General features: G+C 38.5%; 1 protein-coding gene across 5 annotated transcripts in view; it reads left to right on the top strand.

The window, feature by feature from the left end:
* Positions 1-11486, top strand: part of LOC110048557 (uncharacterized) — a 23672-nt gene extending 12186 nt beyond the window's left edge. For 4 of the 5 annotated variants that reach the window (XM_020754326.2, XM_020754321.2, XM_020754324.2 and 1 more), the window contains exons 4-13: positions 339-460; positions 2214-2294; positions 3260-3376; positions 4796-4870; positions 5929-5974; positions 7654-7779; positions 8362-8408; positions 9856-9916; positions 10772-10861; positions 11215-11486. In XM_020754326.2, the coding sequence (XP_020609985.1) occupies positions 339-460; positions 2214-2294; positions 3260-3376; positions 4796-4870; positions 5929-5974; positions 7654-7779; positions 8362-8408; positions 9856-9916; positions 10772-10861; positions 11215-11297 (848 nt within the window). In that variant the 3' untranslated portion in view covers positions 11298-11486. The remainder of the gene's footprint in view (positions 1-338; positions 461-2213; positions 2295-3259; positions 3377-4795; positions 4871-5928; positions 5975-7653; positions 7780-8361; positions 8409-9855; positions 9917-10771; positions 10862-11214) is intronic. The other variant, XM_020754323.2, reaches the window with a different exon arrangement.
* Positions 11487-13482: the final 1996 nt, after the last annotated feature.

The following is a 13482-nucleotide window of genomic DNA, read 5'->3' on the forward strand; positions in this document are numbered from 1 at the left end:
GCAGTGGTGAGAGTGCTCACCTCCCACGTACCATTTTAGGCTCAGGATTAATTCTGGCCCCGTGCCATATGTAGGTTGAGTTTGTTGTTGGTGCTCGCCTTGCTCCGATGGTTTTCTCCAGGTTCTCCGCTGAGGTTATAGTTGTTTTGATACCATGATTTTGGTATCAACTGATATAGAGTGGTTATAATGACCCATCAAAATCTAAGTCTTACTTACAGAAATTACCAACTGGCCTAATTGCTCCTCTTATCATAGCCCAGTACAACAGAATGCTAGTAATGATCAGGTATAAAGTAAGCTAGGTGTTTACATCAAGTATTCATTGTAATACACAGAAAGTGTGGACGACAAGCTTAGCTGGATGGAAGTGCTCAATGCTGCTACTGAATCACAATCGGAGCCTCAAGACAAATTTGACAAGGGAAGAAAAAGTGTTCGACAAAGGCTGAACAGAAGGGTGAGCCTTTTTGTAACCAAATAGCTTGAAACAGTTTGGCACTTATAAAGGGGTTTCACATGGCAAAGAAGAAAACTTTAATTCGTGTAATGTAACTGGTTTGCTGACATTTTGCTTGCAAACGGTGATGAACTTAACTTAAACCTGCAAAAATTTGCTCGTCTCTCTCTTTTTTTTTGTCATCTGGCTTTTTGGCAGTTCTATAAATGATTGAGTAGAAAATAAAAGAAAATGGTGAACATTTTTGTAATTTAGTTTGCTACTTTTTCAACTCAAAATGACACTGGTCTAGATGCCGGTCTAGATGGGAAAATCTAGACTGCAGTCAATATCGATTTCGGCCAATCAAATTCATGAATTTGGTAGTTCCCAGTCCTTGTGAGACACAGCCATATAATAAATTTGATATTAGAAAACAACCCTGAGAAAATATGCGCACTGATTGGTTAAAAATCATGTTTCTATAACTCGATAGAAACACAGAACTAGCACAAACTGTTGACGTAATGATGGCATGAGCAAATAGAATTTACATTTTGATGATCAAAGTAAACAAGGTGTTTTCTAAAAGAAATACAAAACATGTTCTCTGTGTTTCTATCCAGTTATAGAAACACTTGTGAAAGTTTGAGAGAACTCGAAAAAGCTGTGGGAACATGAGGCGTAGCATCTCTCATTCTTCCAAACTTCCACTCGTGTTTCTATTAAATAATTAGATTATGAGCTCGAGATTTCTATCACGTGATAGTTGACGAGGGCACAGCCCGAGTCAACTATCACGCACAGAAATCGAGGGTGAATAATTTAATTATTGTTTTAGTATAAATCTACTAGTCGTTCAAAACTTTATCTAAACCCTCTTCACAGACGCTTTGAAAACGCCAAGAAGCGGCTGTCAATTGGTTAACAAGGGCACACTGCCACACTACTCACTATCTATCACAGGATAGATAGTGAGTAGCGTAGCCAATCAGAGAACAGCATTCGTGATAGAACGCTAATAGATTTATACTAAAACTCAATCGAAACATGGTACATGTTTTCTATTTCTTAAATAAAAAATGGGGGTTACCAAGCTCTTTTTTGAGTTATAAGGGCTTAATGCTAATATTAAGGGTGTTTTTAGCAGGTCACATTGTTGCTCTGGTAACCTATTATGCTACAAAGGTGACAGCAACATGTTTACCAATGATTGGGCAATTCTTTGATACCATTTTGGCATCAACTGATATAGAGTGGTTATAATGACCCATCAAAATCTAAGTCTTGGAAAATTACTTAAAAAATTAGTGCCAAAAGCAAATTTGCTCCCCAGCCCTTACTCTTAGTACATGTACGTGTAAATTTAAGGACTTTTAATTGAATTACAGCTCAAACAAAAGTGTCATACAGAGAGTATGATGATAAGTGATGAATGATACTACTTTAAACAAAAGTTAGGGCTAATGAGAGGTCAAAAGCTTTAGAAGAGTATAATATATATTGTAAGTTATGAAAACAAATAATGCAAAAAAAAAAAATGATCTACAGTGTATTCCTTCCCTACAAACAATTAGAAATGGAAAAGTTTTCTCAATCTCCTGCACCAAACCACAAGGTCTGTGGCTAATAATGCCAGGAGTATAAGTGGGAGGAAAAGCAGCCAAAGGTTGAAACTGTTCTAACTTAGGAGTAGTAGCTTGCATGTTTATTGGCTTAATAATTTTGCTCCTTTATTGATTTCATTTGGTCATTGCCGTTTCTTTATCAACAGTCCAGAAAACACACTGCTGGCAAGAAGAGGGGAAATAGTAGCAAAGAAGAAATATGTTTACATCCTCTTCAAAGGTTGGAGGTAAATGTTACTGAAGCAGCTCATTAATCCAATGTCAGTATTTACAAACGGTTAAATATTAGGTACCGTATAAACAAATAAACCACTGACTGACAAACAAATGACAAAATTAAGCCAATTAGAAACTCAGTCACACTCTGTCATCGTTTACAAATGTATGTTATATCATCCAGTTGTCAACAAAGGACATATGTGTTTAATTTATAAAGTGAAAACTCTTGCTGTGTTTCATGCAAAGCTGTAAGATAGTCAAAATACTTCATGCAAAAGCATTCAATGCTGTTAAATGCAATTTAACAAAGTTAACAACAAAGAGTAGCTGGTACCTCCAGTCAGCGGCATTCATATGGTATTGCAGGCTCAGCGCACTTTGCCAATGTACTAGCGTGTTCCAGCGTGGCAGTCCCTGTAACATTTTGGTTGTAGGATTGAGCAGTTTCCTGCACATCTTCGGTCTGTTCGTCGACATCTTTCTATGCCCCCTCCCCCCCCCCCCTCCCATCCCATTCCTGTCTCCAGCACGATGCAGTTGTTTATGTGGAAATATTTATCACCTGCACTTTCATTTTCAAGCAAAACAAATCCATTTTCATTATGAAACTTTTTGTGCAACTTGGAAGTGGTCCAGTGAACCACAAGAGACTGAGCTTTCTTTTCTTTATTCATAACTGCACTGTCTTGCTATCAAGTTTATAATAAAAGCCATGAACACAGTGAATTAACAAAGAGGTTATAAGATATCTTAAGATAACTTTCAGCATCATATCCATGGGTTGAGGTGTTTGCACACCCCCCTTCCCTACCCCACAGGAGTTGTTTACCTTCGCTTGCCTTATTCTGAAAGATCAAGCAGGCCTTTGGTTCTTGTACTCAAAATATTTCATCTCCACTGACAGTGTGCCAGGTTTCTCTCTTTTAGATAATGTTTAGGATTGTTCATACTTTGTCATTGTCTCATTTTACAGCAGTGGACAAATCTTTGTCGAATCATTGATTCTGAGGAATGGAAGAAAACTGATTCCAAGAATGGAATATCAATATCCCGGCTTAGCTTTACAAATAATGAAAAGGCAGCTGTCAAGGTAAAGATAGTCATAGATAGGCACGTAATGCGTCCAAAGGTCCGTGTGTCTACAGGTAGCTCTGCGCTCGTGTTACATACAGCACGTGTCTATAATGTTACATAACTTAAGAACTGATTATTAATAGTGACAGACCAAAAGAGAAAGCTTTTTATTTCCACCTTTTATTGGACATAGTGGGCTATTAGCTTTCAATATCAACATTTTTCCTTACCAGTTCCGTTACCAAGAAACGTTGCTGTGCTTATAATAAAATATCATAAAAAAATTGTGTTTCATGTTTAAGTCTGAAAATCTGAGAAAAATTTTAGATGCCAAGCTGCAACTCTGCAGCATCTCATAGTCATCAATTTTGCAGCGATATAAAATTTGTTAGCTTATAGATTGGCCTCCCAATAGTAATCTTATTGTTAACGCAATTCTTATTTTTGCTAACCTGTGTAGCTTCTGTATTATTTATTTAAACGAAATTCTGGATATTTTTTTTTTGCCCTCGCCCAAATTTTCGCGTGACCAGCAGGCGAGTAACTTTTCGGTCGTGCGGGAATGCTTGCTAAGCAGGCTATATTTGTATTGACGCAACTGCTGTAATGAAAATTACAAAGATATGGGTACTATGTTTGAAAACGCCATTCCGTGTGGAAAGGCTCGTTTAGATTCAAAAAGATAATTTTATGCAGTCTAGAGCTTTTGAAGGGAAATGTCATAAAAACTCTGGCAGTGTCCACACTAAGCCGAAGAAATTTGAAAACGCTGCTTTATTTTTTCAGTTAGGCCTACCGTCCGCACTAATCCGTCACGAAAACGGAGCTTTTCGAAAACGGTTAGGCCTACCGTCAACACTAATCCGTGACGAAAACGGTGCTTTTCGAAAACGCTCTTCAACCCGGAGGAATTTGAAAACGCCGGCTTTTCGTTTCCTTGTGAACGGAAAACATTTTGAAAACGGAGCTTTTCGAAAACGATGACGTCACGATAATCATGTGATTTCCCTGAACGAGTTGTCCTCAAACACAAATACAAAATGACCGGTGATTGCTGCGTTTTTAAATTCCTGTGGCTTAGTGTGGACGGGGCCTCAGTGCACTTAGTTTTCCATATTTTCGATAAACGCTTTAAGCTTACACTTGTCTCTGAACAGTCCATTATCCCTCTTGCTGCCTTATTAGCATTAAGGTATGGGAAAGTCCTCCCTGTCGAGTAAACGACAGAGAGAAGCACGAAGTGCTGGAGAACCAACAAAAGGGAGGAAGGGTGGGTCGAGTTGTAATTGCCCGTGACTTGTTAGCTTAACTGATACAGCTGCGTATCTTTAAGTTGTTTATATAACGCTACTGACGTCATCACAAGGGATCTTGAATATTCTATGAAGTTTGAATAGTCAGTCAGTTTGAAATGTATATATTTTTTTAACTACAGGTTGAGGGAGTTATTCCAGTTCCTCCAGACATTGTATATGATTATCTGCGGCTGGCAATGCAGAAAGGTGGCAAGGTGAGAGAAAATACCTTGATATGTCGGTCTTAACCCTGGTCTTAATACTAGGTGATTTATCTCTTGGTGGGGGGTGGCTTAAAGGGGTTTAAAGAAACCGTTAGAAAAAGCAATCGGACAAGACACTACTGAAAAGTTCATTTGACGGATATATTGTATGATTCTGATTAAGCGTTTTTATCTGTACCCTTTTAACCCCTAAATCCGGAAATTTCGGTAGGAGGTGAATCGGCTCAGACAATTGTGTTCCCAGAAAATCCATTCGGAAATTGTTAAGCACCTCCAGGAGTGTTCCTCTTACCGGAATGTCGGAAAAATGTCCGTGCCGCTTGAACATTTCTTTCGTTCCCAGGCTTTCTTTGGGGACCTTCGTGGGGTTTAAGTTGTTTTTAACATGACGTCGTTTAGCTGCATGTGAGTGTGGCGCTTGAACATTTCCTCCGTTTCAGGCTTTCTTTCAGGAGGACCTTCGTGGGGTTTGAGTTGTTTTTAACATGACGTCGTTTAGCCGCATGTGAGTGTGGTGTCTGTTTCCTCAATTCAAACGGACCCGCCACAGAAACGCAAGCACTTGGTCCCGGGAGACTGAATAGTGTGTCTGCCTTTATCACTCATGCTCTCCCTATATTGACCCTGTATACAGGAAACATTTCCGCTATGCGTGCATGTAGTTTTCCTGTAAGCGACAAGATCAAAACTCACTTGAAATTCATGTTTCTGCAAGCCTTGTGATCTCATAGAGACCGAAAATTTATGTAATTCTTCACAATTAAAAGAGCACCAACGACCGTGGTGTCTTCTTTGTCAAAAAATTCGATTTCGGCAACTTCAAATACTCAGTCAGCCCTTTGACTATAAACTTTGAACTTAAGTCTGGTGTTTTGATTGAAAAACCGGAATGCGAATATATCGCATCAGTTTTAAGACATCAAAGGTGAAGGTTTTCCATAAACGCATAACTGATGGTCTTAAATGAGGGTGTACTACAAGATGAAAACGACTTTTTATCATAACTGCTCTCTACTCAACATATAAAGACGCTTATATTTTCTTTTCAGCTAGACCAACCATTTCGCGGTGAAGAGGTGCTACAGAAGATTGACGGTACAGTACTATTTGTTGATTTCTCTTCCTGTTGATACGATCACTAACGGGCCATGAAAATTTAGTTATTAACGGGCTGGCCGTATTAACGGTGTAGGGTCAAATTTCATGACTGGTCTAAATTCTTTGACTTCTTAGCAGACAGATCACAATTGCACTTCTAAACAACTGTTCTTTAATAGGCATCCGTGGAATGCAGATATAACTTTTTAAAAAAATTGAAACTTCAATCAGGACATGCTTGGAATACGCGGTACCTGTTTGGAGCCCTTATCTCGCAAAGGACATTCATGCTTTAGAGAGTGTACAGAGAAGAGCATCGCGACTTGCTCTTAATCAACGGAAAGGGGAGATGTCGTATGAAGACCGTTGTCAGCTGCTTAAATGGCCTACTCCATTTGACCGTAGAATATATTTATTTTTAGTTGAGTGTTATAAGATTGTTTTTGGTTTTTATCATCTGAAATTTGAAGACTTTTTCGAATTCGCCACAACTAAGTGTACGAGAGCTAATCATTCGTACAAACTTTATATCAAACCTGCCAAACTCAATTGTTACAACATTCTTTTTTTATTAGAATAGTTAAGCTATGGAATAATTTACCAAGAGACTTAGTGGAAGCTGATAGCTTCCAGCTATTCCGATCCAAGTTCAAATTGTATCTGAATGTTTAATTAAGGATCCTTGTTTTTATATATTTTCTGTATTTCTCGTATTATTTTAGGGAGTTTTTACATAGGGTTTACCTCATAACTTCCTTTTCGATACGCCTTTTCTTTTTTTATAATTTTTTATAGTATAACTTTTATACTTTTGTAACTTTGCGTCTTGAATAAAGAATGTATGTATGTATGTATGTATGTATGCATGCATGCATGCATGCATGCATGCTAACAATGAAAAGATAAATACAATACCACAGAAACGATATTTCAAGAGGGTTATGCTAAATAGTGAAAACTGCATAGCACTAATAAACTTGAACATAACTAGTTTGAGTAGCCGTATAAACGGGGTAAAATTATAAAGGATTATACGGGTTGGAATTTCAGAATGTGGCTGTCGGCCGTATTAACGGGATGGCCGCATTAACGGGATTTTCAGTCTTAGAAGAATGTATGGGCCTTAGTCGGGACAAAAAAGGGTGGCCGTATTGACGAGGTGACCGTAAGCTGGTAAGGTGGGGTTCTTCGCACATCTCTAATTAACTTAAGTTGTATAGTATTGCTAATGTCAAATGACAGACATGGCATTCACCGCTTCGTACCCATGCTCCGTTACATTTCGTGCCGGGTAAGGTAAAGAGCGGGAAAAGTAGAAGCGCAGCGTTTGTCCCACAACTCCGCGCGCAAATAGTGAAAAAGTTTGTCTTCCAAATAAGCCGAGAAGGCAACAAATTGAAAGTTATGAGAAAAATTAATTATCGTGGGTAGACCATGCACGTAACAAAAGCCAGACACTCTTTCCACGAGGTTTCTGAAACTAACTTCGCAAATCTTAGGGAACTTCCAATTCGTTCTTTACGTCTTGAATGCTGCTTGCTTGTATCATTTACCTTTAGTTCTCAATATATGAACTTATTTTGATGAAAGTGTCACATCTGTGTCTTGTTGCTGCCCCCCACCCTAAAGAGATGTGGTAAATATGTTACTGGTTTCTTTACCTTTCTCTATTGTAGAATCTATTCCTCATGCTTGGATCGTGTACAATAAGTATATTCTGCCTCTCCCAAGTGCCTCACCGCGGGACGTGTGTCTGCAGAGGATGTGGATGCCCTCGTACTTAACTAGAAATGGGACATCAGGTATTTGACTTTTTTATATACTGTAACTTATTTGCATACACGTTTGGCTTATATACCTATTGTAATAGGTAAAAACGTTGGAAAACTGCAATGATGCTGGAAACATTTTCGCGCAACCTGTTGTGCGGCGGCTTGGAATTATGAGTTGCAAGCTCGTGTTGCATTCAGTGAAAAGTTATTCGTTTCTTTTTCCTTCAACCCAAACCCAGGTGAAAGACACTCTCTCCTCTGAGTTTGGGTCAAAGAAACGACTGACTGTTCAGGCTTTCGGCTCCCAGCCTTAAAAAAAAAAAAAAAAATTACAATATTTAGAGAGAAAGCCACATCAGCCTAAGCTGGTTTCCGTGCGGGTCCGTCTATCCTGGTCGAATTGGAATGTGGAGTGTTGGTTTTTGGCAATTCTTACTGACAATCCTTGGCGAAAAGCACTTTAGAAATCATTTTAACGGAACCTGGTGCAGTCGAACTAAAACCTGGCTTAGACTTTAGGTTTGAGATTTTTTGGCTGCTCCGATGAGTCCCTCGCCAATTGTAAGTGTTAAAATCAAGCTTCTGTCTTGTTTACTTCATATTATCTTGCAGGAATGGTTTTATGGTCAACGCATCACTCGCAAATCCCACAACAACAGGTAAGTGTGTTTGGAACAAGTAATATTAGGCAGGATGTCTTGTCCAACAGTGGACTGAGCCAGCAGTTTTTCGACACCAGCGTTACCTAGTATTGTGACGTTTTGTAGTGACGACAAGCTGACGTCACAAATTTTGATTCTGTTGGTCTAAGTCTATGGCCAAACGGACTCGCAAGTAGCCGCAAGTTGAACTTGCGTTGGGTGGTTAAACGGACTAGTAAGTTTCCTCGTAAGTACACGCAAGTCGCCAAAAAAAAACCGTTTCAAGGTTTTCAAGGCTGTATTTCACTGGCTAATATAGGTTACTATAACAACGAATGGGTGTCACTCAACTTGCGTTGACTTGGGTTGGGTGGCCAAACGGTGAAAAACTTGCGTCGACTTGCGTACAAATTTGATCTCGACCAAAGTGAGCGCAAGTCATCGCAGGTCAACGCAAGTGCACGCAAAGCCTGACCAAGTAGACCTACTTGGATCTACTTGCGAGTCCATTTGGCCGGCATACTGTGTTTATTTTGGCCGGCATGCTGTGTGCCCGTTTGGCTAGGGCATAATTGGTTAGTGGCTTAATTTACGCGGGAATCATGGCTGATTTGTCTGTACCCTAATTATAGCCCAGAGTGTAATGGCTTATAATTAATCTAATAAGCACACTTTTGTCTCTATGTTTACTTTACTGATACGCTGTTCTTTGACACGATTTTATGAAGTTACTAATTTTTTTATTTGGCATCAGTTTAAACAGTATTACCGCCCTTTTGGTAGGCTTCTAGAAATAGCTTCCCGCCCTCCTCGACTAACAGATCTACCGTCAGATAGATGTATTTTTAATCAAAGCGAACAGGAAATGTCAACTCAAGGGCGATAATATCGCTTGAAATGTCGGCAAATTCCGTGAAATCTTAGCTGAAAACAAATAAAGAAGATTCTGTTTAATCTTTAGTTATTTTGACTATCCGGCTTATTTTGCGCCTTGATTGTATTAACTTCGTTTTTCTCTAATTTCAAAGCAAAGTGGAGAGTTTCGTTCAATTTAAAAAACCTAACGTCATACATTATTCGTTTTAAAAAGCTTGTGGATTGCTAATGCTTCTCAATCTCCCTCGGTATTAGGCATTCTTACTCGTGTGGTTCATTTCTTTTGGTGTTTTTTTTTTTTTTTTTCTACCTGAGTAAACTGCTGTTTTGAGGTTCCTCCAGTTTTATTGTGTATCGTGACTTACCGTCTCTAAAGACGTGTTTGCATGATTGTATGTGACCTGCACGCGATAGAAGATTCTTCCAGGTGGTCCATCAAAGCATAAGATCGGTGTAACTATGCACTTGTGGCATTGCGCGTGATGATGTGATAATAATGGATCACTTTTGGTTAATCTTCAGACGAGTTTTAAGGTGCGGGTGTTGTGATAATTTGATGACATGTGTTTTTTTTATGTCTTATTTTTAGGGTTTCACCAGAGTATTGGCAGGTTTGTCGGGATTTGTATTATCGCCTATAACTACATCAGGTAATATGTCTTTCGTATACAGTTCGCACCGCCTCGGCGGGATTGGGAGACAACACCTTCTTTTGTGTTCCGACAGCCAGCTCGTGTTTTTAGCCTCCTCACTGTGACACCAAACGCGAGGCTGCTGGCAAATTATTTGTTCTGGAATATCTCAAGATTCACGTGATTCTGCGAGTGATCGCACGCTTCGTAGAGCATATGATTATTCATTCTCTCTAATCCCGGAAGTGGTGATAAAAAATAGACCTGAATAAATTGGTCGGTACGGCCACAGAGATCTGTTTGAAGATAATCCCATTCGAGGTCAAAGATTCACTTTGCTTCACTTGTAACTTGGCAATTAGGAATCCAAGGTATTAAAGCCCTTTTCTTTCACCCATGCTGAGGATCACCCGAAGATTTTCGAACGTAACCGAAGATTGCGCAAAAAAGACTAATTGCCGAACATTGCCGAATGTTCTTCACGAGTACCCGAGGACTTCCGAAAATTGACGAGAACGTCAACACGTCCTGCTATCATTAAAAATCTATACTTAATTTGAATCTCTTCCAAGATATTTTAAACTAAGACACTTTAGGGGAAACAATCTAATCTTTAGCATTGCTTTTGTAAGGCCATAAGCTTTATTTACTTCCTTCAACAGGATTGTTTCCCTCAAAGGAAACTTGTTATACCATGCCCGTGGCATGTCTTTCATCTGCCTTTTGCGTTTAGCTGATCAAATTCTGGGTTAGGTTCCCCTCTCTCAAGAGACCCCCTGTCTGTGAAGTTCGCAATGAATTTAACATCGCCCTCTTAGTCTTTTTAAGGATAATTATATCGTTTCGGGTAGCTCATTTTCGTTGTTTTCCCAGGCTCCTTAACGCACACGAATGCAGTATTGCTAGTTCAAATTGATGTTCAAGACTCGTTGCAGACAATGCTGGAAGGTAGCTACAAATCAGGTAAATACAAACGGTTATCATTCAATCATGGAAAACAACAACTCTACGTTAATGTTAAGTGGAGGCAGTGTTGCCTAGTGATCCGCTGGATGTGTGATCCGGGGGCCCCGAGTTCAAATCCTCCTCCCTGCCACTAGATGGATTTGTGGTTTGTGGTCCCAGATTCAACTCTTCCCCGCTTTGTAAATAGCCAACTGGTCAGCCTCCCACCAGTTGGGTTTTTTAACAAGTTTCTCTTCAATTTACAATTTTTGTTTGCTTGTTTCAGCGTCCTCAATTAGTACAGTAGTGTTAGACACTTCGGCACTTAAATAAATTGTTTTTTTCTCATCTGTTTTGCTTTTGTTTGCTAGGTCTTTTAAAGATTGGTCTAAGAACTGCTTTTGCTCACATAAGTCACTTGGTGGAACAGTACTATGAGTACATTCAAGGATAGCGGAATAATAAAACGCTTTCGTGTTAAATTGATAGAAGTAACAAGTTTTAACTTAATAGACCGCAAAGGCGTCGATGAATTTTGTATAGAACGTTTCCGTATAGAAACATGAAGAAAAAAAGAAATAATGTAGTAATATATGACACTTGAGTTTATTTAAAATAATAAAGTAATTAAAGATTCACATAAGTGGTTGCTGTAGGCTGCATGGTTCTTGGTTGAGAGGCGATACTTTCAGAAAGCATAATAAGGGTTCTTCCTCTCTCCCCTCCCCTCCCGACACACACTCCCCCCCCCCCCCCATATTCTCTCGCTGTTGACCGATTTGATAACAATTCGCGCGAGTAAAACCTATTTTGGTCCAATTTCAATTCTGGTTTGTGGTAATTTACAACAAGCTCGCTTAGAATATTTTTTCAAGATAGATGTGGACAAACAGTCGTACAAGCAGAAGAGCACCCGAAGGTTTTACGATAGTTTTTCACACTTATTACAAAACAGTTGTTTGCTGATGCAGGGATTTTCTAACATCGAAATTTCCTGTTCCGTTCTTTTCTTGCCTGCCAGGGCCACCAATTACTACTCTGAAAACATGACTCTGAAATTTCAAAGTGAGTTTTCTCCCTTTGAAATTAAAACAAATTTTATCGTTAGGTTTTTCACTCATGGACTGAAGGGCCATTGAAATACCAAAGCGCGGAGAATTAGTTGAGGTTGGAGGCTTAAAACTTTGTTTGCACGATGCACTGCTGTAAAAAACAAAAACAGCAAACAAACGATGCACTCCTGTAAACTATATTTCCTGTCGTATGGAGACGGGAGGATAGAGAGGCAAATGGGGGCACATTTGCTTTGGAAGCAAAACATTTCCGAGAAAAAATCGAAAAGAAAATGAACTGCTCACTTTTTTTGCGCCTGCAACAAATGTTGCATTCACGAGTGGGAAAACAGGGATACATTTTAGAAAATCAACCAATGTTTCAGCAACAATGTTCTCCCTTGCTGCGGCACTAGTCCTCTTCCTTTATTCCTTCCGTATACTTCTCGTTTTTCCTCGAGTGAATTTTCCTTAATTTTAACGAGCTTGTAAGTGTGGATTGCCTTGTTCGGCGCTTAAAAAATATTGCTCTTTTTTTTTTTTTCTTGAATCAATTTTCCTAATTTTAACACGCTTGTAAATGTGGATTGTCTTGTTTCGTGCATCAAAATTTTGCTCGGGTTTTTTTTTTTATCGGATTCAAGTTTGCTCAATGTTAACGAGCTTGTGACTATCGTGCATGACCTAATTCTCCTCATTCTCATCGAATTGTATGCACAAATTCGCATTCATTGATTGATTTTCCATATTGTTTTCCTCCTTAGTTATTCATCTTCAACTTCAACCAGTTTACACTGATATAAATTGTTTTGTTTTTGAGCGGCATTTTCTTAATGTCAACGAACTTGTATGACCTTGGATTTATGAATTGTCTTCCTCAAGCAACAAAATAATTTTCAATTTTTCTCTCAAGTAATTTTCCTAAATTTTTTCATTATTGTTTTGTTTTGAGCGGTAAAACGTAATTTTTCATTTTTCTTCGTGATTTACGTCAATACTTATCCTTTATTTGAACAAACTTGTATTTTTGGATTTTGTTGTTTTGAGAGCTAAAACATTCTTCATTTTTCAGCTCAGTTAATTTTTCTTTAGTTTTACGCACTTGTATATTTCGATTGCCTTGTATTGAATAGAAAAATGTTTGGATTTGTGTTTTTTTCCTCTGGTGTTAATTTCAACGAACTTGTACCTATAGAATGTCTGGAAATGAGCTGTTAACTTGATATAATTTGTTGTGTTTCCTACTGAGTCAATTTTCCTTAATTTTAACGAGTTTTATACATGGATTAACTTGTTTTGGCGGCAAAAATATTATTTTCCATGTTTCCTTCCGATACAATTTTCCATTTTAACAAACTTAATTATTTGGATTTTCTTGTTTGTCTTGTTTACATTATCCCTGCAGGGTTATTTCTTCTTATTGAATTTGAGCACGTATATATTTGAATTTTCTTGTATTACGCGGCAAACCCCTTGTTCTCTATATTCCTTCCGAGTTTCTTTTCAATTTGAACGAACTTAATTTGGATTGTATTGTTTATATTTTTCCTTCCGAGTTATTTCTAATTTGAGCTCATGAATATGTAT

Source organism: Orbicella faveolata, unplaced genomic scaffold (assembly GCF_042242905.1).
Source record: "Orbicella faveolata isolate gen_17 unplaced genomic scaffold, um_ofav_v1 contig_2, whole genome shotgun sequence".
Classification (NCBI taxonomy): Eukaryota; Metazoa; Cnidaria; class Anthozoa; order Scleractinia; family Merulinidae; genus Orbicella; species Orbicella faveolata.